At 36.2% G+C, this 26175-nt stretch overlaps 1 protein-coding gene across 1 annotated transcript in view; it reads right to left on the bottom strand.

The window, feature by feature from the left end:
• Positions 1–14505: 14505 nt before the first annotated feature.
• The window catches only part of gfra4b (GDNF family receptor alpha 4b), a 48972-nt gene continuing 37302 nt past the window's right edge, over positions 14506–26175 (bottom strand). The window contains exons 4-8 of the mRNA XM_028008056.1: positions 25004–25349; positions 24351–24460; positions 23550–23684; positions 17599–17750; positions 14506–16052 (exon numbers count right to left, since the gene is read on the bottom strand). Of these exons, the coding sequence (XP_027863857.1) occupies positions 15912–16052; positions 17599–17750; positions 23550–23684; positions 24351–24460; positions 25004–25349 (884 nt within the window). The 3' untranslated portion in view covers positions 14506–15911. The remainder of the gene's footprint in view (positions 16053–17598; positions 17751–23549; positions 23685–24350; positions 24461–25003; positions 25350–26175) is intronic.

A 26175-nucleotide genomic window follows, 5' to 3' on the forward strand; every position in this document is an offset into this window, starting at 1 on the left:
ACTGGTATGAGCCACACCCAAAAACAAAAAAAATCTAAATTTAGAGAAATCATCTACCTCTTTGTGTAATCTGTCACTGATTATGTCAAAGACAAACACCACATATTCAACGCACATGCGACCTTTCCACTCCTGCTTTCTTGTAAAAGTTTGTGTAGAGATGTACTGTAGTTTATAGAGAACTTTATCTCACTGATGACCAATATTTTTAAAAAAAAATCTATTTTAATTAGCCTTTTTAACATTCTTACTTCTACATTAGAGTATAGTACCAGAGTTTTCCAGATAAGCCAAAAAAGTATTTCCTATATGGGCACTGCTCTAACAAAGAATTACCCACTAACAGATATCTTCTGTTTTACGTTTTTGTAGCACCTAAATACTTTAGATCATTTACTTAATTTAATATCAAGGAAAACTAGAGTAAATACAAACCAGAATTGTTAGAACGCCCCTTTTCTCTCATCATTTTGCAGAATATTTATGCAAAAGTCTCAGGAGTTAAGATGTTATTTTTGGCAAATGTAAGCAGTGCCTCTGTGTCTTCTTTGGCCAGCAGGAATTTTGGCTTTTGAACTCTTTTACAGATGATACATTTTCCCAGTCTCTTATTGTTCAGTCATGAACACTGAACAATGACTTTCAGTAAATGTGTCCTCTGTTCTTGAATGTCTGTAGATCAGAAAATTTGTGCATGCACTTCTGAGTACGTTTCCTCTACTTTATGTTGCTTAAACTGGTTCTATTTGAATGATTTTATCTTTCTACAGGTCTGGCAATAGCATCTCTTTGACCTGAGCTTTGCAAAAAGCAAGGTTAACCCACCGTCAATTAAAAATTAACAAGGAGGAGGATTACTTTTTAGTATATGAAATCCTTTATTTACACAGGAAAAATCTCTCGAGACTCTTTGTCTCATTTAAAAGAGCGGCCTGTTACATAAATCACAAAAACATGAAAATAATAATGCAATCTGTTAAACACTTCTGAAAATCAAGGTTGATGTGGATAGCTTTTTCCTCTTAAAAAAGAGTTTTGGTATTTACTCAGGTTATTTATTTATTTATTTTTTCTTGTATTATTTGTTTGATGATGTGAAAACTGGGTTAGGGTATCCAAAAAATAAAAAAAATAAATGAAAGAAATCTGACAGGGTGCAAATATTTTCTCAATGATCTGTTTCCTTCCTTCCTTCCTTCCTTCCTTCCTTCCTTCCTTCCTTCCTTCCTTCCTTCCTTCCTTCCTTCCATCCATCCATCCATCCATCAATCCATCAATCAATCAATCAATCAATCAATCAATCAATCAATCAATCAATCAATCAATCAATCAATCAATCAATCAATCAATCAGATGCTTAACTTACATGTTGTAAGATGTGGAGAAACGGTGACCGCACTTTGAGCTTTCCCAGATGAAAGAGCTCATCATCGTATTTCTGAGAGTAGGCACATCCTGCACACAGCAGGACCTCAATTCATCACTGGTACCTGGCATATTTTGACTTTCTTCAATGCTGTATCAGTGAAGATCAGTGAATAGGAAAGTGAGTTTTTGGATCAGTTCGTTCTTTACCAAGTCAGACCGGAGCAGTGCCCACATTACTTCGGATATGGCTTGATCCGCCTATCAATTTCACACACCACATGTTCATTACTCTTGAAAAGAAACCAGGATATTTAAACTCCTAGAGCCAAAGTCTAATGTGTCCCCTGAGAAAGAAATAAACCCAAATCGGGTTGAGATCCATGGCCTCCAACATGGAGGGAGTGACTCTTATGCCAGCTGCTTCTCACTTGGCTGAGCACTCTGAAGGCCATGGATTAAGATACAAGCAGAATCATTTTGTCAGCAAAATACAAATGCTTTTACACCAGACAACCTTTATTTTTGAGATCTTGTCCTTGAACGCTACAAACAACATTGACCCAGCACGAGTCCATCCTGCATTGGGAACAAGCTTGACTTTACTCAGACATTGTGGACACAGACCTTGTCTAGGTTTTCGAAGGACCTGATTGTCTACAAGGATGGTTTGTTTATAAATAATAGAAAATGTTAATCTGATGAAAATGACTTGGATCACGTGAAGCAAGAAAACTTCAATATCAATTCAATTTCACACCATTACTGTTTAATCATACAGTAGGCTATTTGAAAAAAAAAAAATTGCAATCCATATGTGATGTAGTCAAGGAATGCATCTCTGCAGTCTATCCTTTCTACTACATGACTTTGTTTTAGTTTACCTTTCTGGGGCCTCCCTTACTTTTTACTCAGTGTTGGACTCCTTTTCTGTCAGACATGAAGGTATTTTTAAAAATGCTGTAGGAAGCCTTTTATTATATTTATTAAGCTCTAATTATTCACTTTGTCAATATTTTGTTAGTGAGTAGTCACATAGTTATTAACTAGCAATCAGCAATGGTTTAAAGTCCATTGCTTGAAGTGTTATGTACACACGCTAAATGTCTTTTTAATGTGGTTGGTTTCAGCAGGATGAAGATTCTTTTCAATGAGGTAAACTGCTGCAAAGGGTTCATGCAGGTGCTTTGGGGTTAATGAAGCAAAAATAAGGTAATAAGTGACTGTGTTTTGTTGACCCTGCTGGAGATGTTACTTCTCTGTGTATAGCAGTAAAGTCTGAACAAGATAATAAACCACAGTGAGCCAGAGAGGTGAACTAGAAGCTTCAAAAACAGGGATAATAACTCAGATGGGGGGCTTATTTTCTGCTTGAGTAGACCTGAGGCACTCAGGCAGCACTAATAAGGGGTGAGGGAGGACTTGGATCAAGATAGCTTAATGCTGCAATGTACTATTATGCTGCACAAGGAGCATATGAAATCCTGCCAGTTTTAGGATGATATTTATAAAACATCAACTTCTTTCACTGCAGCTCTTTCAGAAGCAGTTCCTGGACCAATCTTTCATCTCTAAAGCAGTGTTAAAAATCTGATTAGCTTTACTGAGGAGGTCATTTCAGTTAGTAAAAATCTCTGATCATGATAAAGAAAATGGGAGAAAGAAGAAGCATATGTCATATAACTTTCTGCTGTTTGACAATAGAATGAAAACATTTTGATGCATGGCATATTCTTTAGTTTTATGTTTCAAATATCTGAGACTAATGAATCAATACATATTAATTGTCACGTCTTGACTTTATGTATTTCTGTAACCTAAAAACTAAAAATTTGACACCATTTTCAAATGGTCTGAGAGAAACTCTGAGTATAATATATAATTGTTTGGCCTTCCATATACTGTATATTACAGTGCTGTTGCCATGACAGCAGAAAGAGACAAGTTGTGCAAGTTGTCTTTATGAAAAAAAAAAAAAAACCCTGAATGTCTGAGCTCCTTTACAGAGAGAAGCGTCAGAACGATCGGAGAAGACAATGAATCACCCTTAGTGCACTTACAACAGTCATTTCAGTGACACTGATGTGGATGTTCTGAGAAACTAAGTGTGATGGATGTGTTTTAAAGACATTTTTACAGCTCACCAACAACGTTAGGGGGCAGTATAATACTGGATCACTTTCCTGCAACAACCGTGCTGTACTTCCTCTTGTTCTTTATATTTATCATTGTTGGATTTTAAATGAAAAAGTGTAAACATAAGTAGAATAAGCAAATGAAAACTTACATAAGCCTGTGAGCATGTTGTTGCAATCAGCAAAACATATATTTTTTGGATGGAATCCCTTACCATGAACTTGATGAAAATGAAATGTGGTTATTCAGGAACTTTGATTATTGGCAGGGACTGTGTATTCTTAGGTAATAGCTCTTTTCACATTTGTTTTTAATTTTTCACATTCCTAAACAAACAAGCTTTTTTTTTTTAAGTTTTACTAAAATATCTTCCAAGAAATAACATTTACATAAAAATTCACTGCCTTTGCCAATGTAGCTCAAAATTAAGCTGTTTCCACTGATTGTACTTGAGATCTTTTTAGCGATTGAATTGAATCCACCTGTGATAAATTCTGTTGATTGGACTTGATTTGGAAAGACACACACCTTTATATATAATGTCTCTCAGTTCATGAGAAACCAAATGCTCTGCTCTGATGAAACAAAGAATGACCTCTTTGGTGTGAATGCCAGGTGCTATGTGTAGAGGAAACCAGGGCAGGGCTCGTCATCTCCTGGAGAATGGTGGCAGCATCATTCTATGGAAATGGTTTGCAGCAGGAACTAGTCAGGGCAGAGGGAAATATGAATGCAGCAATGTCAAGAGACATCCTGAATAAAACCTGCTTCAGGATGTCCTCAGAATGAGGCAACAGTTCATTTGCCAGCAGGACAACAACCCAAGGCCCATGGACAAGATCTTAAAGGAAAGGCTTCAGAACCGTCCTATGAATGTCATGGAGTGGCCAAGCCAAGTCAGACTCCAGACTTGAATCTGACTCAACATCTCTGGGAAGATCTGAAAATGACTGACGGATGTCTGTTATCCCAGCGTGATGGAGCTTGAGTCGAACTGCCTAAAGGTGGGTGTGCTAAGTTTGTGGCATGTTATTTATTTACTTAATAGTTATTTAACCAGGAAGTAAGTGCTGAGGCTAACAATTTTGATGCTCAAATTAACAATTTCTTCTTCAAGGGAGACCAGGCAATTATAGGTAGTAGCATAAAATATTCAGAAAGAGTGGAGGTTATAATTTCTGCCAGAGGTTTAGCAAAGTGTTCGGTAAAGGCTGTGAACTCTTACTTAAATGTAATTTCTTGGTTTCCTATATTTAATAAACATTTATTAGTTGGTGAGATATTGTTTATCAGTACTATCTTTATTTCAGTTGTTTCTAATATATCTTTAAGGCTCTATTTTTTACTTCTTATGTTGTAGAGGATAAGAGCTATTATTTCTTTCAGGTCTCACTAGATCAAGTGAAGTGCTGCCAACAGGCAGGTATTGACTTGATCTGCATCTGGACCTAAATCTGCAGAAACGTTGGTGGATATCTGCAGGAAAAAAGACAGACGGAGAGTCTTTTGCCCAGACCAGGACTTCTCTTCAGGCTAAATTGCTGCTTGGTCTAGTCTGAACAGCTTCAATGCAGTGATAGTGACTGAGTGAGGGCAAGTCTAGTATGAGAGTTGGATGTGAAATGACATCTCCATACACTGAACCTACCAGCCCGTTGCCTTCAGAATGTCTCATTTAGCAGCAGAGCAGAAATGCAGAGAGAAACGTTCTGAGACATTAGTGTTATGGAAATGGTCCAAGGTTAACAGATTGAATCATCTGAGCTTCCAGGTCAGCAGTAGTACTTGCTTTTAAAACTGTAAAAAAGATAAGAGCTCATGTTTTCTCTTGAATGTCTAGCTAATTAAATTCAAAACAGTTTAGTTGCCAATTCGTTTAATTGATGTTAATCAGGAACATTTTTCTTTGATTACTATTTTGCTAAAAATATAAAAGGGTCCTTTTTACTCAGGCCATTCAGTTAATTGCACTTAGTACTATGTTCACCATCAAGCTGAAGTATAATACCCAACACATTAAATTTGATGGGAATAAAATCTGATTGCATAAGGTCACTTATGTAAAGGGTCTTTCTTCATGTTAATAGATACAGTATGAATGTAGTTTTACAGAAAGAGTAAAACCACATTTTACTCTTGATGAAACTTCATAGGTTTCTCTGCAAACCTCATTCATAAAATCCCATTTAAATTGAACAATATGTTCCAGGAGAATTTCCTCTATTCTAAACATGTTTTTTGAAATGTGCTCGTCAGAACATCTGTCTGTTTTTCTTACTGGAAAATCACTTATTGGAACCATCATTACAGACACCAAGGCTCATTACTTAGAAGTGCTGCAATGGGTGCTTATTTGGTTTTCAGTGAAGATCGCTGAACCAAATTGAGGAAACCTTGAAATAAACTCTAGTACTTCTACCAAACATCGCAGTGTCATTTTCAGGCAGACATTTCCTGAACTTGTGGCTGTGTTAACCGTTGATGTGCCAAGTCTTATCAGTTATCATAAATAAGTTTGAAATTAAGTTCTACTGATGATGCACATGTTGCTGTATGAATAATATTACATAACTCCTGGAAATAGGATTTAGATATTTTGATGTATATTGCTGAATGTTTTCATCTGGATAGATCCTAGTAATTATCCTATTTCACAAATTTCATCAAGCACACAGAGTGCTTCTTAGAGCTAGAAGATTCTCTGCTAGTAGGAAAATTATTCCATAAAATGTTTCATCTCATAGGTATGAGATTTAAAAAATGCTTCTAAAGCTATGCATATGTACAGAAATTATAAAAAATTAAAAGGAAAAAATATCCAATCCAACTTTGTTTCCAAAATTGTTTTCATTTATGGACGTTGTATCATTGTCCTATGCACAATCTAATTACATTTGAGCTTCAAGTCATGAATGAATGGCTAAACATTCTCCTTTAAAAATATCTGATTCAGACTCCTGAATCAGCATCACAGCTATCACCATCATACTATCAACATGATGTCGTTTTTCTGAAATGCTCTGTAATGGATACACACTTTTAAAAACTTCTATATTTGCTTCAAACCATTCTGACAACAGATTTAAAGGTTTTGAGCACAACTTCACCTTCTTCCAAGGTGCATGGAGAAGGACAAAGATAGTGAAATGAAGAATGCTTGAGCCAAATGTGTTCCTCTGTTAATAATGTTGGTTCTTCAGTACATAAAGTGTTGCTGGAATCTTGAGCTTAAGCAGTAAGCTGTGCTAAATGTTTTTAGATCATCTGGGCATGAAGTGTTCTTGGGGGAGAGGCGAGGTAAATCCTGGACAGACTGACAGTCCACCACAGAGTTGGATTTCAATACTGAACCAAAAAAATGTGGACAGTCACAGTTAGGTCATGATTTATCAAGAGGGAGTAATATATGTTTCACATTGGCAAATAAAATCTTATTTTCTTTATAAAAAGAAAATTAAAAACTGCCGGCCCTTATTAAAATTAGTTTTATTTTCAACATTTAAGTGTTAAAACAAGAAAAACCTGACAAAACTTTAATAGGTGAATACTCTTTACTTTGCCACGTATTATCAGTTCCCACATTTTCTTTCTGGCTTATTCTAATTATAGTAAAATATTTTACCTACTATTTCTACAATACCATAATATTTTCCTGATTTTTTTCTTATTTTGGTATACAAACTTGCAATCAGAAGTATTAAAATATGTCTCCTTTAAAGGCATTTGGTGATGTGGATGAAGTATTAAGTTTGTTAAACTTTGAAGTTTTAAGTAAAATATAAACTTTTGTGTTACATCCTCAACTTCAAGGCATTTTTTAGCTTTTACAACTTTTTAAAGAAGTGTTGAAAAGCTTCAAACACTTTGGAGTCAGATTCTGAACTCAGACTCAGTGATGTTTGATGTTTTTCTACCTTCCCTCTTTAAATCACACTAACATTTTCAGTCACATTTAAATCTGGTGACTGGCCAGGCTGCTCAGGTCAAACGCTTGGCTGTTTGCAAGGCACACATACCTGTGGTTAATAACTCCAAGACGTTCCAGTCTGGTTTTAGCAGCCCATAGTGCTGTCTCCCCAAACCCTGTACTCCTCTTCAAATCTTTGTGGTCCAAAATGGTCTGGGTTTTGGAGTCCATACAAGGTGCTTTTTCCTGTAGTGCATGTTTTATAGCTGCCACAGAAGCCCATCTATCTGCCCTTATAAAGTCATGTTGTAAGTGTTTTCCTTTTACATGCATGTTTCTCTGACTTGTCCTGATTAAGTTGCAAAGAACTCTTGATTAATTATTTTCTACCGCAGCCAACTAGGTTTGAATGAGTTGTACATTTCCTAAAAATTGTCTCAATAGTCTTGAAAGCTTTTTAAGTTTTGTATACCCAAGGCCCTTCCATTATGATGAAATACCAACCTCTCTCAGATGTTTTGGCTCTTTCTTTGACCTCTGTGATTTTAATTCACTCAGACTATCTTCATGCATTTGTTTGTAAACTATATTGCCACAAATTTAAGTCTCACATGTTAATGTATTTGACATCTCAAGAATATTTTATGTGAAATTGGCCCAACATTTATCTTTAAAACTATAACCTTTCTAGGAAGGGATTTCTCAAGGTTTAAGAATGTGTTTATTAAACTTTTTAACCATTCTTACAGATGCACATTTGTGAGGTCAGACACAGATGTTGGACAAGAAAGCCTGGCTCAGAGTCTTTACTTTAATATGACCCTAAAATGGAGGTCAGTTAGGTATTTTTAAGAGGGGTCCAAAGTGCTTGTGGATTTCAGCTTTACCAGGGGTCCAATGTACCTCTATCCAGAAAATTTCACTAAGCTCCTGAGAGCAACCCATTCTGTTACCAATGTTTGTAGTTGGCTGTCTGTTTCCTGGTGCTGGATTTTATATTTATGTGGACATAGAATGATTGAAACACCTGAAATCACTGATCTGCAGGGTTGAGCAAAAATCTTTTGCTTTTCAATGTATATTATGAAAAGCACATGAATTCCTTAGTTATATTTCAAATTCTTTTTTGACAATTACAGATGTCAAGCAACTTCAATTTAACTGATTCAAAAAACTTTAAACAATTGTGGCATGGCAATGTTAACAAATTTGCTTCTGTTGGCTTTATGCAGCCCTTAATTCTAACAGATTTTAGCCAAAGAGGAATTATGTTCTTTGAAAAGGACTTGATGAGTCCCAAAAATTTTAAGCAGGAGGTTAAATATTTCAGATTATAATTCAGATTTTCTCTGCAGGCTTTGGGACTGTAATCAGCTTTATTCAACTGAGATTTTACAATCCCTTCTTACTTTTATCTTACAAATATCAAAAAGATGCCTTACAAAGAATTATGATGGCCATGTATTTTTGATTGTTGTACAAGATTTAAACCAGACTTCTGATTGAGGATGACATTTCGGAAATGTCAGAAAGGGTAAGGAGTTCAGAGCTTCGGGTTGGCTTATCTTTTGTTGGTGTCCTGTATTGTACTGTCTCAGGTAAAGACTTTATTTCACAGGGAGCTGTGTCAAGGTTTTTTCCACCGGGAGCGGAAAACAACAGCAAATTGCAAAGTCTATGTGTGACCGGTGGACTTCTGCGTTGTGTGTTGATAGGATAAACCATAAAACACCGAGTCTGGGTTTGGAGGCGGACTCCGTTTATTCAGCCTCTTCCCAGTGGAACGAGTAACAAAAGGGTGCGCTAACATACCTGTCAATCGGGAGATATTAGCATTAGCACATAGCATGTGCTCCAGTTCTCCAACCCGATCTATACAAAATAATAATGTTAGCATGCATCAAATCTTATAAATGCATAATAGCAACTCGAATGAAAATATTAAAACACCTAACATTAATACAGAAGAAAAAAAATAAACATTTGGACAATATAAATGAAAGGATTACAATAGATTATAAAACTTGCCTCTTCCCAGTGGAACGAGTAACAAAAGGGAAGAGGAAATGAACAACTTAACATTTATAATGGTGCTGGAGGACCCTGAACAAAAGAAGAAGAAAGTAGGGCGGAGCTGGAGGACCAAACCCCTCATAGCAGACACAGAGGAACACAAAGACAGACAAGTATAAGAGGACAAATAAATTAAAGAAAACATTTTGTGAAAATATAGAACAATATAGACCCAGTTACATATGGTCGTATTTGAGCTAAAACTGCATGTTTATGTAAACCTGCTTAACTCTACAAATGGCAAGGCTTAACCAAGGCTGAACCTTGAAAACCGAGGGATCATTTTCCAAAGCTCTTGTGATTGTGAGTTTTTTGGCAACCAGCTTATCTAAGCAATATTGAGAAGATTATCTTATTATACTCCATGTGCAAGGTTCTGATCTTTATCAATGAATGGCAAATATTCCCATGTTTACAGTTGAAACCAGGATGTTTCTTTTATACCTATAAGGAAAAGTCAGTAAAGTCCATACACTGTAGTTTATGTCAAAATTTATTTCCACAATATCTGCACAATGCAAAGCATTCTAATTTATGAATACCAAATACCTTAATATCACAATATGTATGAGATGATCAAGACAGATAAATATGACAAGACATTCATTTTACACTGCAAAGCAATATTAAATTGTGTTTAGATGTTTTTCTCTCTCAAGTTAGATCAGATGATTTGAGAATATTTTTTACCCTAATTAAACTCAGTGACATTCATCCGTCAATGCCTCTTCTATAATTGCCTAATCCTTTAGATGTCACAAGACTGAATGAGAGACAAGGTACAGCCTCCACAGGTCGCCAGGACATGACTAACACCCTTGCATAAGACATTCATACATAAAGTCAATTTTGGCAATTAACGTAAGATTGATGTTTTTGGAGGAAAAACGAGAACAAAAAGAGAACCCACTTGAATAGAGAGAACATGCGAACTCCATGAAGGAAGCCTTTTGGCCAGGACTTCAACCCAGGACCTTCTTGGAGGCAAGAGTGGATACAATCACCACCATGCAGCCTGGGTTCCAAATGTTATGAATAAAATATTCCAATGCCATTCTTCTTCTTTCTGGTTTTTCCTTCAGGGGTAGCTTCAGGGGTAGCTTCAGGGGTAGCCTCCATCTCACCTGGTCCTTTGCTTCTTCAGGTGTTTTATCATCATGTCGTCTTCAGTAAGTCTATGAATCTTTTCTGGGGTGTTCTTCTTATCCTGCTCCATTTTCAACATCCAATTTTCCAATGTATCTGCTATCTCTTCTCAGAATATGTCCAATCCATCTCAACCTCTTTGACTTTATCTCCAAACCACCCAACATTATCTCTCTCTGATTAGCTAATTTCTAATCCTATTCACTGACGTTACTCCCAGTTTTTATCTCAGGATCTTCAATCTGCCACCCAAAGTTATGCAGCACTGCTTCCTCTCTGACTATTACATTGGCACAAAAAGGACCCTAATTTAACTTGATTTTTGTTGTTTTTTGTCTGTCGTACTTTAGGAATTCCAAGTTAAATTAAACTCATTTTGTTTACAATTGTTGGCAGAGCTAATCACTGATGCTGACAGTAAGAAATATATCTCAGCTAAGCAGATGGTGTTTTGTTTCATGTTAGTCACAAGTTTGTGAAATACATACTGAAAACCTAATGAACAATGACCTAATCCTTTTGCCCCCATGGTACAACAGCTTTAATTTAGTTTCTGAACACTATTGTGTCACAAATGGATACTTTTTATGTCGCAACGCATTGAAACAGCACCTGTGGACTTGGGATGATAATCCTCTATTTCTTTACATTTGCAAAGCTAGTGAGAGTCCCTACTAGAAGGTAAAACAAAACATGTATGCAAGCTTTTAAATAAATGAGGTCTCATTCATTTAAAGACCGTAGTCTTAAAGAGCAAGACAATGGTTAAAGCCTGGCTTTAAAGACTGATCTTTGAAGACTGATCTTTCTACTTTTTGGCAGTGGCCACAGTCCTATGCAAACGCCTGGCTGCTGATCACGTTTTCTGTCAAATACCCCCCCAAAAAGCCCACACGTACACACAATGTGCTTAAAAACACACAAAAGTGCAAGTTTGCAGTTTACATCTCTAATATAAACTGCAGATATATTGAGGTGACAAAAGTGTTTTTGTCACCTCCAAAAAAACGTTTTTTTGAGGTGGTAATCTTTATTTTTTAAGGGAGTAATCTTACTCTATCAAGATTAGTTGATAGAGTAAGTAAGATTACTTACTCACTAGTAAGTAATTACTAGAATAATGTAGTGTCTTACATACATTACCATAGTAATGTATGTAAGATACTCTAGCAATCTTAGAGAATGTAAACTTCAGAATCCGAGTAACAAAAAAAAATAACATCATTCTCTCATTATTCTGCTATTATGCAAATAGAAATATCTTGTATTTCTAAATGACATTACAATCTGCCTGAAATAAAAATGGTTATTTGTTTTTTATTTTATTTTATGTACATATCTGGTAACGGGCATCTTCCATTTATTGTAAATATATATTTAGATATATATATAAATGAACATCAAGGAAGTGCAAGTTTTGCATTAGTTGCCTTTAGGTGGAATAATATGTTTGGTTAGGGAATCATGTTTGGTTTTGTTTTTTTGGTCAAGCCCCTGTTGTTAGAAATTTAATCTAATAACAAATTTAATTTCCTGAAGGCTGTCAGGAGGAGAAGCATTGAGAAAATAATAACAATCTATTAAAACTTTATTTGTTTGAGCTGTTAATTTATGGCTCTTGAAATGCATTTTTTTCTCTCTTTATCTAAGAGAAGAAAAACATCAATACAATCAATTGACAGCTTGGTTTTCCCCTCCATCTCAGTGTATTAAGTTTATAAGTTATTTCAAGGTAAGCTTCACTTACTGCCACAAAAAAACCTTTCATTTTGCAGATTTCAGTTACTACTGACTGTGGTAGTTTATTTTAGAGCCATGTGGAAAAAAAATGACTCCCCAATAAAGTATGTTTGTGTATATACAGGGATTTGGACAATGAAACACCTCTCATTTTAGTGTGGGAGGTTTCATGGCTAAATTGGGTGTTTCAAATGAGAGGTGTTTCAGTTTCATTGTCCAACCCCTGTATATATATATATATATATATATATATATATATATATATAGGTCTTAAAAAATAAGATGGCAACAGCTTATGAGTGTGGGAAGTGATATTTCACTGCAACTTGTAGAAAATAGAGGACAAACAAAATTGCTGATATGCCCAGGTGTGGTTTTCCAAGCCAATTCACTCCAAGAGAGGACTGTAACGCTCTGAAAGAAGCTTCTAAAATCGCAAAATTGTCATCACAGGATCTGTAACAGTGTTTTTCCACTAATGACATGAGAATGCATCACTCTACAATCATAAAGAGACTGCAACATGACAATAACCCAAAATATACCACTAAGGAAAAAATCAAGAACAGGACAGTTCCTACTGCCCTACTGTCAAAACCCAGATCTTGATCCAAGGTGATTTTGGAAAAGACTGGAAACATGATATTTTTATAAAAGAGTCCTTAATTTCCTTCAGTTAGGATAAAATTGTTGTTTACGTCTTTCCTTAGATCATTCCTGCCAACAGCCATCGCCATCTCCAAATACTCTTTAAAGAATCTGAATTAATGAGCTACAACAATATTTAATTTCCCTAAGGATTATTAAAGTATTTTTGAATTTGAATTTGTGGAAAGAATAAAGAATATATATTTGCATTTTTAAGTGCAATATAATCACTTAATTTACAAGCAATACATAAAAAGAAGTTCATTATATAAATATTTCTAAATAAAGAACAAAGTATTTAATAGAATGCCTGAAACTTTTCCATGCTGTATTTAGTTAGTTCTTTATTATCAACAATTAATAACATAATTAATACAGCAATGTACTGTATTATTTTAATGGAATGCACCCCTTTTAATTAAACTGAAATTTGTATAAATTAGTTTTATATGAATTCTACAAAGGAAAATAATGGCATGAAATGTTTGTGGATGAATTTTTGAAAGATTCTACATGAATTTGTGCTTGAGGCTGCAAAGTGTTATTGCTGCAGATTTTTCCTTGAATCCTTCCTTTTTTATAAGGTTATAAGAGGACAAAATGATACCTATTTGTCTAACCAAAAACCTTTAAGAAGCAGATAACAACAGAGTTCAATGGTAAAATGGTAGAGCAAAATGTATTTTAAAATTCAGAACATTCATTCTCAATAGATTTTGTTTTTGTTTGTCCTGCATATCTTGACCCAAGCAAGCAAAAAACAAACACATTTGCTCAGTCAGGAGCCAGGGCATCATCTTTTTGCAAGCAGAATACACAGGATAAATTATAAAATAAATGCTGTGTTAGAATATTGTCCCTTTGTATTGCTCTTTTCCATTAGCAGAACAAGACAGAGTCGGGCCGGGGGGTGGGGCTAATGACCCGGCCCTTTATATCCAAATTATAAAGCTCATGATAATTTAACTTTACAACATAGACATGTAACTATGTCATTCTGAAATCCATCTGACATTAAATACAACAAACCAAGAGAACAACAGAAACATCAGGGTACTGGTCACTAATGATGAAATGACACAAATTAAATCAGTTCAGAATGGTTCTGAACGGATGGATTCGGATCATTTTGACACTTAATAAATTTCAACTCAGAGCCTGAAGCCTGGTTGACTCGTTGAACCGCCGCCGTTCACACAAACTGGACAATCTGGAAGATGCTCTTCCAAGCGGCTCCAATGTAAACCCTAACTATAAACGCCATACTGCTGTCTTGGCTCAAAAACGCGCTCAACCAGAACACTCATGTTAACTTAGTCCGTAGAAACGCTGTAGCTAGTTTGCCATCTGTTACCAAGTGACTGATGATGATGTTGGTAGACAGCTGGTGAAAAGCTTTACCCAAAATACACTTGGAGACACTATGGACGATCCACTTGTAATTTTGTGTGTCATAAAGTTAAATGTAAGAGTGAAAATAAAGCCAGTCATGTAGCACAACATTTTATTCAATATTTTACACCCACTATGTCACTAAAATTAGTTGATCTTGTAAAGATTTTAGCAACCGTGAGTCAACAATGACTGGGGCAGCACACTATATAATCTGCTGGGGCACCACATTACATAATCCTACATACACCATACTCAACAGGCGAGGTCCCGCTTTCTCCAGCTCTCATCAGACGTGATAAAGGCTTAGATCCTTGAAGTCATATTCTGCCTCTCATCCGGGCCCCCTCTAGGCCCGGGCTGGGAGCCCGCTGCCCCCCCAGCTTCCCCTGAACCTCCACTCTGCTCTTTTCCCTTCCTTTCTAAGAGGGAGAACAAACGGTTATACAAAAATAGCTTAAAATAACCAAAACAGGTGTCTGTAAGTATATGAGAACTTTTATTCAATACAACTCTGCCTCTGTTCAGAATCCACTGCAGGTTCCCGAACAGAAAACCCAGAATCATTCTTTACTGTTAAATATCTGATAGGCTCCATTTGGTGAAAACTAAATATGTCAAATTTGTTCACTTCCTTCTTTGGCAGAAAAAAAACAGAGTGCAGCTTATAGCAATATTCACTAACACAATGAGAAATAAAAGGGTATTACAGTCACAAACACAAAGCACAGCAGCTACAGGTAGACCTACAGCTTTTCTGGTTATTTCCTTTCAAGTCCAACAACATGTCTTTGCAGATAAAGACCAAAGACCTATATATTCTATAAACAGAGGCGTTATCGCTAAAGCACAACAGCCTTGATGGAAAGTCCTGTTACAAAGCTCTCCAGTCTTGACAGAGATGGCAATAATTATGTCAGAGTTGTTTATGTACTTCAGCTGGAGGCATCTTTTGTAGATCTTTCTGGACTTGAAATCTGTGCTTTAGTTCAGGATGTTTAAATACAATCTATTTTACCTCTACTCCAGTATCGTGAAGAAATAAAGCTCCTTATTGAGCCAACTAGAGAGAGTGGGAAACTCCATCTTTTCCAGGACAGTTAAAGCACTGAGACCAGTGCAGACACGAAGTTCACTGGTTTTCTTCAGATATTTCCCTTTTCATTTCAAAAAACAAACAAATTTTTACAGGTATATATTTAATCACATGGTACATTATCACACATATTTGTGTTAAACGTAGCATTGTTACACAGCTGGCTTAGTCCATGAAATTGTATTTTAATTTCATTTCAGCTTGCTTAAACACAATGTACAAATGTACACACTGGTGCCTGACTGCAGAAGGTCGTCCACATATTTGGAGTCAGATTGTTTTGACACAGAAATTAAGAAAAAAACTGTGCCACTGTTCATGTTTAGAAGAAGGAATAATAGCCCATGTCAGTTTTCTTCTGTTTCTTCCATCTGCTTAAAGGGTCCTCAGCGAGTTTCCCTGCAGCGTTTAATGTCGGTAGAGGCAATGGAGGAGCAACAACAGAATGCTGAAGCCAGCCAGAAGCATTTCGTTGAGAGGTGGGGCCAAATTTGGGAGACTATTGGAGGGAAGAGTGTCATGGCCCACCAGTAGTTCATTTCCCAGAGCCTGAAATGGAGAAAAATGTAAATATAGTATAATGTTGAAGGGGAAAAATTATACAAAATTCACATTTTGCATGTTTTTGTACTTCCGTTTGGGTCTTTACTGGTTCTAAAAACAGCCCAAGTGCTTCAAAACTACTCAGCCAGTTTTTGTAAAAAGGAACGGTTTCAAAAACATCTGGTATGTAACGTCACAAATCAGCAGGTACAGAAGCCTGTGGGAAGCCCAGCTGGTTACTTAGCAAATCCTGCAAAGCTCAACCCGTCACCTAGCAACATAAGCAGAGCTCCACAACATTTGGTCAGCTGGTTTTACTGCTGTATGCACAGGACAATGGCTGCTGGAAAGGACAAGTGTGCTATTGTTGATTTACCATCCAGAAGCCATTAATTTATACATGTTATTCTTTTTCTGTATTGAAACAGAGTTGTACAACTACCTAATATGTTTTGCTTAATAGTTTATTTGATAATTATATAAAGGTTCCATGAGCTCATAAATTTATAAAGAGTAAATAAACAAGGTATTCACTGAGTAATTTGGGGTCAGCTATTTTTTTTCTAAATTCCCACATTTTCTTTCAAGTTGTTTGTGTGGAAACATTTTTAGTACTGTGTAATGCAATAATGATGCTAAAGTTGCCATATGCTCCTGAGTCTCCAATCATTCTAAAGTAAAGTACTATTTCCCAGTTTTTAAAGAGTATAGACTGCATTTGACCAAGTGAACATACAAACACTGACCAAAGTTAAACTATGTAATTTAAAAGAGATTCTTTGAAAGGTAGTCAAAAATGTAAGATTTATGACTTTTTTTCATTTGACAGAATTTAATTTTGAGCATTTTCTCAGATTTTTTTGGCAAGCATAGACTAGAAGTTCATAGACGTGCCTAACCTGGAAATGGATATTTTAAATGTAAAGTATTTCAAAGCAAATGTAGATTATTTTATATAAATTTCTTTTAATTTGTGATATATTATGATTTTTTAATGTTTTTTAAACTAAAATTGTACCTTCATTTTTTGTAAGGTCTACTATTGCATGTTACCTTCTAAAAAGCCAAGTCTATCAAAACACTTAAAATTAGGAGATACTAGACAAATAATAAATGCATTTATTGGTGATAGTTTGATTTTGAGTATTGGAAGTAATTTGAAGTACCATCAACAGTATCTCATACACACAGTATGGGTTACCTGCGCAACTTTGGGTGCTAAAAGTATGTAAACCCAAGAAACATGGCTTTAAGCCATGCTACAGTGACTCTTGAGGATATTCAGAGATGAAATTTATGCTTTGATCAACAGATAACTTAGCAGCAATAATTCATCCTGCAGCAATGGCTAACAACATTTTTGCTGTATCAGCCAGGATGAAAACAAATTTATGCAAATGCACTACATGTAATACATTTGTTGAAATAGGTTTATGCTTTGTCTAGAACTGTGAGTTCTAGATCAAAATCTAGAATTAATTTGCATTAATTCTAGATTTTGGTCATGACATAGTGAAGGGCTGCTGTGGTAGGACAGAAAGCGTGTGCACACCTGTGTAGGTATTATAGGTTCCAGAATGTTTCTCATAGTTTCAGTGGTTTGTGGTTGGGAAGTGCTGCTCCATCTGTCGCCTCCACTGTGGCTCGGTGTGCTGAGAGGAGTTTGCTGCTCTGATTCTCTTCCAAACATTTTCAAAGCATTTTCTGAAACACAATATAATAAAACATGTACTATCAGAGTTAATCAATTTATTGTCTTATTTACTCTTTCCCTGAAAGTTTAATTCAATTATTTCACCTCCAAATTTTTCTGATTTTAATTGCCAAAACTTCTAGTGGCCAAAACAATTTTGGACAGGGTCAGCAAAGGAGAAAAACAGCAAGTACTCAGTCTTAACACGTATAGACTGCATCTGCATCTTCGCATTGACCTCATTAACTGTTAAGCCATTGGGACTGGCTAAATAATGCTGAGATCCCTCTTTCTCTGTCTTTTCCAGGCAGGAGGCCCGGGAAAAGAGTTGCCAAAGATTTACCATCGCAACACAAGCAAGGAAAAAAAAGACTCAAATAGGTCAGTAAGAAGGACGTTAATTATTTACACTTTAGGGAATAGGTCATGAGAGGTCTAAAGCTAAAGCAACTAAGATGGAAAATTGAGGAGATGCAGCAGAAGAACAGAAAATGCCATTAATTTACAAACGTACTTTAAAAGTTCAATAATTAAATTAAAATTTACCTTTCTGCTAACTATGACATCCTTTGATAATATTTTTTCAATTGTGATAGCTAATAAAATGCTAATTAAAAGTTTTATTGTCTGTCAAATGGATGTTTGTTTGATCTTATGACATTATGTGTTACTCACAAATTCTTTGTAGGCCTTTTCTGATCAGTCTTTTCCTCCATGCTCTACAAGATTATTAGTTACAGCCCAAGAAGAAGTGAAAGGTCATAACAAAGAATATCATGGTCCACTCCACCTCAGTAGGTAGCTATACAGCCGAAACCACAATAAACTGTAAGAATACTGAACTGCTTGGTACAAAGTAAAAAAAGACAAGTCTACTGGAGCTCACATCATAGTCAACCATTTTCTTCTCCTGTGATCAGTTGTTTTCAATTAGAAAGGCAAACTCTGGATTTTTCTAGACTAAAAAAGACAGTTATTTAGTAAAATAGTTCTTGGTTTTTCATACTGAAGAGAGAGATTTATCTCTTTCATCACAATTGTACAATGACGTGTTGCCCTTTAGTTAATGGTTTCCTAGTTACCTCCACCTGAATGAATTATGGCTGCATCACCTGATGATAAAATGACGAAGGTAGTCAAATTACTTCAGTGACATAACAATGGTTCCATCCTTCATGTGAACGTTGTATAGTTAAATCACAGGAGCACACATATAAGATGACCTTGATTGCAGGATGCTGTTAGTCATCATGAATGTTTTTTTTATAGCACATCAACTATCTGAGACTCCCAAAGGTTAACTGAGCTAATGGAACAGGTATGGCTTAAATTGCAATATAAAGACTAAAAGCAGACCGCAAAGTTGTAATACAAGGCCATATTACATTTGTTCCTTTCAAACATGTAAAATGAGACCCCCTGTTTTGAACCTATTTCAATCATGCGTATCTATTAAAGTTCTGCAGCTAAGCAGAAACAGATACATATGAAATGGACAAAATGTGGTTTTACACCGAATGCCTTTCATTTGTGGCTCAGTTTAGAAATGAATTACATCTCATTAGAGCACAAGATTCTTCAGCAATAAAACTTTTAACTGCACATTCATATTGATGGTACTGACACACACCACCTTCCTAAAGACTGTTGCGGACAGAGTTTTCCCCAATTCCCGTACCTTCAAGGCACCAGCCAGGAAATAATCGTAATTTTAAAAAAAATTGCCAGTGCTAAACGGCAATCAACAGCATAAAGTGAAATGGCTTGTTATTTATACCAGTCATTTAAAGCCTGCAGTTTAGCAAAAATATAAACCAGGGTTTAAATCAGACAAGATGTATTTGACTTAATAAATGAGGGTAAAATAATGGCCCATTTGTTACTGTAATCATAAGTATTCAAATCAAGAGCAACACCAGCTTTTTCCAGTTTTCAGACAGACAAAAAATCTAACAAACTAACTCAATGACTGAACTGAAAAAGAGTTCTAATCACTAGGGATACTCCTGTACTTTTTTTTTCATATGAAAAAGTAAAATCAGTACATTTGGAAATAATATGCAATGACCTCACATTTGCAGGGCCACTTACTTGTAATTCATAGGAACTGACTCTGTGAACTCTCGGGTAGCATTATCAAGGTAAGCAGACAAGGGGGATACTAATAGTGAGGACGAACTGGGCATGTAAATGGAAAACAGAGCAAGCACACGCTGATAATGCTCCTAAACCCACAAAATGCCTGATTTAAATATATCTCGTTTTGCTTCTGTTGAAGCCTGCTGGGAAACATCTGTCTAGCAGAATCCAAACGACTTCGTCCTATCACTTTTTGCAGCCACAAAGTGCTCTTTGATTTTCACATCAAGTCTATTTGAATCCTTCCTGTTTCAGCTTATATGTATGATTCACTCTGATTAGTGAATATGATTTTCTTGTTTCCTTCAAAAAACAAATTTGCTCTGCAGTGCGATTATGCATTTAAAAGAATATCAGACAAACAAAAATCACAATGAGCTGTATCTTACCTCTTGTTTCTATGTAGCTGCCTGCTTATCATATATAATGTATGATAACGTATGTCCAGAAGCTATTCAGCATAAACAAATAAAATGCTTCATGCAGCTTTAAGTTATTTCTTTGTAAAATCTGATTAGGATAAAAACAGCAGGTATACCGTGCCAGTGGTAGATTGGATTTCATTTTGCTTTCAAACCTGCCTTAATTCTGTGTGGTAAAGATTGACTGAGGTGTTGGAAACATTTCTCAGAGCTTTTGAGTCATGACATGATAGCAGCACACAGCTACTGCAGAGTTGTAGCTGCACATCGTTGATACAAATCTGCTGTTCCACCACATCACAAAGGTGTTTAATTGGATTAAGACCAGGTGACCGTGGAGAGTACAGTGAATTCATTGTCATACTACAGAAATCAGTTTGAGCTTTGTGACATGGTGCATCATCCTGCCAGAAGATGAACATACAGTTATTACGAAGAAATGGCAGTTCAGCAACAACTGAACTGCCAGTTGAACAATCTTAGGATTGTTCAGCAACAACCCTAAGATTGCCTATGGTCCTAAGTTCCACTAAGTCACCCCTACCAGTACACCTCTATCCGCAGCCTGAACCACTGATACATGGCAGGATAGATTCATGATTTCATGCTGCTTATACCATATTCTGACTCTACGAACTGAATGTTACAACTTTAATCAAGAATGTTCAATCTAGGTAGTGTTTTTGCTGTCTTTCATAGTCAACTTTTGGTGAATCTGCTTGAATTGTAGCTTCAGTTTGCTGTTTTTGTCTGCCCATTCTCATCTGAACAGTGACAACAAAATATGACATATTTGTTCAGACATCTCCTGCTTATTGGAAGCTTTCTCCTGACCATGCTCTGAACAGCCAAGATATGGATAAAAATTGCAGCAACTTCAAGTTTCTGAAATACTCAGACCAGAACATGTGGAACTCACAATCATCATGTCATTAAAGTAATCTCATTTCTTTCCTGTCAAACTGAGCATCTTTGTCCTGATGCTCAGTTTGACTATGGTCTTCCTCATGCCTTGATGCCTGAATGCATTAAGTTACTGCAAAGTGATTGATCTGAAAAAGTGTGCTTAGTCTGGAATCACAACTTTGGGCAATTGAATTCTAGAATTAAATATTTTATTTTTATCATAAAGAAACATAAACACTCTAGTGCAAAAATCATTAGTTTGTGTTGCAGTCATTAAGAGATTTCTTTGAAAGAGAAGCTCAGAAACAATCAGAATCAAACTGTCAAAGCAAATTAGCAAGATATATATTTTTTTCCACGTATCCAGACCAATTCAACTAACTAAAGCTGTAGCGCTTGTCTAATGTTGGCTTGTAAAGTTGTTCATCACTGTGTCCTTGAATTTGAATGATCTTTTTTCTGCACCGTATAACTGTAGAAGATGCTGTGCCTGTAAAGACAATTAGTTGCTTAAAATATCTGGTTTGAATGATTTAGTTGGATAATGATATTTAATCAATTTTATGCAATACATGTCAGTCAAGTGATAAACTTTATATATATACAGTATACAATACAGCCTTATGTCCCATTTGTTCCATACAAAAGAATGGCACAAGCAATTATTTCAATTAATGTAATTCTTTCCCATGATGTGCATGTCAGTTTCTTCTTAGTTGGTGTGCATAAAAGAATTAGAATTAAATTATTTCACATTTCTGAATAATACAATTTAGATTTTGGTTACTTTAGCAGTTATTGTTGAAGGGCTAATTATGCAATGATCAGCAGCAGATGTCCAACAGGGTTGAAATAATAGTGTTTCTGTAATATTATTTGTGGAAAAATGTCTGACTAACTTTGCACAAGTCACAAAAAGCTCAGGAAGTCATTCAGTATGACTGCAGAGAGCTTACAATGGAGTTCCATTACCGCAAAGTTTGTGAGGAGAGCTTCAACTTCAGATTCAAGGTCTTCTGAGTGTGGAAAAACTGAAGCTTGTCAAATATTTTATAACCATGAAGTTGCAGTTAAGAAACCTGCTGCATATTTAAATCAGTTCAGGGTTGTTCTACAACATTTTTCATCAAAATATATCCTATGCCATTCACTTTGTTGACTTTTGTGTCTAATTAGGTACAGTCAGTTAAAGCCAAAGGGGTTTAACAACCAGGGCCTGAGGCCAGAAAATAAACAGCAAGAGTCAGAACAAAACAGAAATAAGCCATGTGCTAAATTTCTACAATTCATGACAGAACTAAGCTGTTTATGATTGAAAGAAAATGCTGAAAAAAACCTGTAAGTGGAACATAATCATAAAAGGTTTTCAAACATCTATGTGTGTATAATTAATACACTTCCAGAAATATATAGGCTTTTCTATAATATTCTAATCTATTGAATGTATATGTAGTCTCATTTCTCACCAAAATAGACAAAATGAGAGTATAGATTCTTAAAATGTTTTCACACCCTAATAATGTCTTTTTCAATTTTGTCATATTAGAAGTACACATTATGACAGACAATAGAGGTCAAAAAGATCGAAATCTGAAAAGCCTGCCATTTACATGTATACATATGTTCACATCCCTCCACAGTCAGTTCTTTGTAGAACCACTTTTTGCTGAGATCGCAGCTGCAGTCTTACTTTCTACTGACTTTGAACATCTCCAGATGGAAATCTTTGCCTGTTTCATTGTAAAACACCTCAAGCTCAGTCAAATCGGAAGGAAAACATCTGTGACAATAATTTTAACTGATTTTAGGTCTGGACACTGTCAGAGTGTAGCCTTACTTTATGTAAGACTTTCACATAAAGTCCCTAAAAACCCAATGTAATTTGTGGTTGTGATGAAAAAGTTTCCAAAGCACTCTAGATAGATGCTAAACGTGTTCAGTCAACACATTCTCACTCCCAACTCGTCATATATTGACGAGTTAGGACAATTTCTGACCATGCGTCACATATTGACGTGAAGGGTACCCCCTTCGCGTCAAAAGTTGACGACTTGGGCAGGGTCCTTTAGCGTCACATGTTGACGATTTGGGCAGGTCACATGTTTTACGTGGATTTTTGACACTAAGGGTTCTCGTAACCGCTGCCGAACCTTCAAAACCCAACGATTTGGTTAGGTTTAGGGCAAAAATTACGGTAAGGCATAGTGTAAAACACCTTGCGTCACATATTGACGCGAAAGGGGTACCCTGCGCGTCAACATGTGACGAGGACGTACCGTCCCATGCGTCAATATATGATGAGTTGGGAGTGAGAATCAGCTGGTTCAGTTGCTATGGACTCACGGAGACAGCTGTTGTCTGTGAAAAATCCCAGGAAGTGATTGCATTCATCCCTCGTGCTTCCACTTGGTGAGCAGGAGCACCATGGAGCCACGTTGGATGTAGAGTTGTCAACATAGTTGGGAGTTATGGTGCTTCCTGCAGACAGACAGCACCAGAGTTCGATTAGTATTAAATATTCATTATTCTCAGAATTGTTACACTGCATTTCTAAACATTAATGGACACTGCTTTTCCTGTTCTGTTGTGAGGAGATAATGACATTGTATTATTAGAAGTCTGAGAGAGTGTGCACTGGTTTAATACTATAATTCTACCATTTTAAGTCTTGGTTGTGTTTTTAATCAGCATGGTGGAGGTGGGTTTCCACACAAGGCAGGATTGAAAATGCCAAGTGAGTGTTTCTGCTAAGGGGCACTATTTAAAGTTATTGAAATGCATTAGGTCAGTGTAGGAAATGAGGCAGTCATTCTTTTTTTTCACAGAGTCTTATAAAAGAGATTGCACCTTACATTATATAAAAGACCTTTCAACATATGTATATATATGCTCACCGTGAACTTTTGTTTTGTTTTAGTTTTTTTTTTATTTTATCAAGTCTCCCACTCACTCTTAATGTGTTTTGTGTACATTGATTATTCTTCAAGCAAGCTTCTGCTCATTCCTATCTGTTTGCCTCTTTCCATCTCTCACACGACATATGGTGCACACCTCCATTCACACATCACCATTTTCTCCTGCAGCATTTCTTATATCGCTTCGTTTTGCACATGATTTCCTTCTCTGAGTAACATGTCTGCCCACCTATAAGCCCTGTGTAGGCGAGGAGACACGCTCCATAGTTCCCCTCCTTGCAGCCACTGGCAGATGTTTTTGAGGGTTCGCAGTCAAACTGAAACTGTGCCAGACGAGACCTGCAAAAGCACAACAAGGGCACAAGTCAGCAGGAACATGACAGAAACTTGTAAAGTTTATGCAGAATCTTTCCAGTTTTTTAAATGAATTATGTCGCTCTATCTTTAATTAACATGACATGAAAGATATATTATTTGCAATGCTAAAGAGACTGAAACTACTGAACTGTAGACAGAAAGTGATAGAAAGAATAATATATTTCATCCCCCAGACCTGGGATCATTAGTAAAGCCCTGTGAGTGTAATGGGGCTGAGGAAAAATAATGGCCATGCACAGGAGATAGCAATGAGCAATAACTCTGATCCATCTGCTTCTCTGTCTGAACTAAATATTTAACAGGTTATTCCACCCCACAGTCTTTCTGTGGGGTGGTTAATGCAATGGTGGCAGAAAGCTTCAAGGTAAAATAGTTATCCATTCTGCTGAATGAATTACTCTTTATTCATTTACCGCTTACTAAAAACAGCTGGGAATTGCAATTCTATTACAGCCTAAAATCTATGCAAAACAATAAAATGCTCCAATTTTGCTCTGCTCTAACCTGCAAACATAGTCTGCATCACACATCTTCTTCTGTGCAATGCAATTAGGTCTTTCCCCACTTTCATAGGAACAGCTTGGCACAATGGTCTGCCTCCGACGCTCTGCGCACGCCGTGTCCGTACAGGGGCAGAAGAGAAGCTCATGCGTGTAGTCGGCAGGAACCCGGTCAAAAAACCTGCGTAGGGCCTTGTTGCATTTGGGCCGGTTGCACAAGCCAGACTTGGCAGTAGGTTTGATGCAAGCTGAGACGTATTCAGTGCGCAGCTTCTGGCACAAGTCGTCCACGTTGCAAGCCTTGGCTGCATCCAGGCACCGATTCACAGTTGTCATGCCAACGTCCGAGTCTGTGGATGAACGCAAGCTCAAAGTCAAGAAGTCAGTGGAAAAGTAATAGCAATATATCAAGAAACGTTTGTGTTTATGTAAATAAGTACGACCTGTGGCAGCTACTCAAATTACTCATCATTTGTGCTGAGATATTTTCCTTGACCTAAATATGTTCATGTGAACTTTCATTAACAGAAGAAAAACCACAGCCATCCAAGACTCTTTCAGATAGTGCTGAGATATATATGGGACCACAATAAAATTATTTCAAAACGTTTCCCACCTTTGTTGTGAAATTTAATCTGCACAATGTATATGGGCAGGATAAAAATAAGACAAGTATGGACAACCTTAACAAAACATAAACTGACACTGAAAGTAAATCAGAAGCACTTTCTGATTTATTTTCACCAAGAGTTATAAAAAAATCCTCCTCAATTGCTATCTTCCTTCAGTGCTTTTTCTGGGATTTTTCCCATTGAGTTTGACTTAAAAAAAAGTCAAGTTTATCATGCTTGTCCTGTACTTTTGAGTTTCAAAAACTCCAGAGATTTTTTTTATAAAAAATCTTATTATTTCATAGGAATGAATTGCTCCTGAAAAGGAACTTTTATTCAATTAAATCGACAAGACAATGTCACGCGGACAAAACTGTTTTACTGGATGAAAAATTTGTGTGAAACCATCAAACTTATGTCTCAAACGGTAAAAACACATAGCATCTAAAATGTTTAGATCAAACTTCAAAATTCCCCATTAGCATGCTGTAACACACAAAGATTATTATGTTTTTTTCGAGCCTGGAATATAAAGGAGCTTTGTATCCAAAAATACTCACAAGCC

Source organism: Xiphophorus couchianus, chromosome 23, assembly GCF_001444195.1.
Source record: "Xiphophorus couchianus chromosome 23, X_couchianus-1.0, whole genome shotgun sequence".
Lineage (NCBI taxonomy): Eukaryota > Metazoa > Chordata > Actinopteri > Cyprinodontiformes > Poeciliidae > Xiphophorus > Xiphophorus couchianus.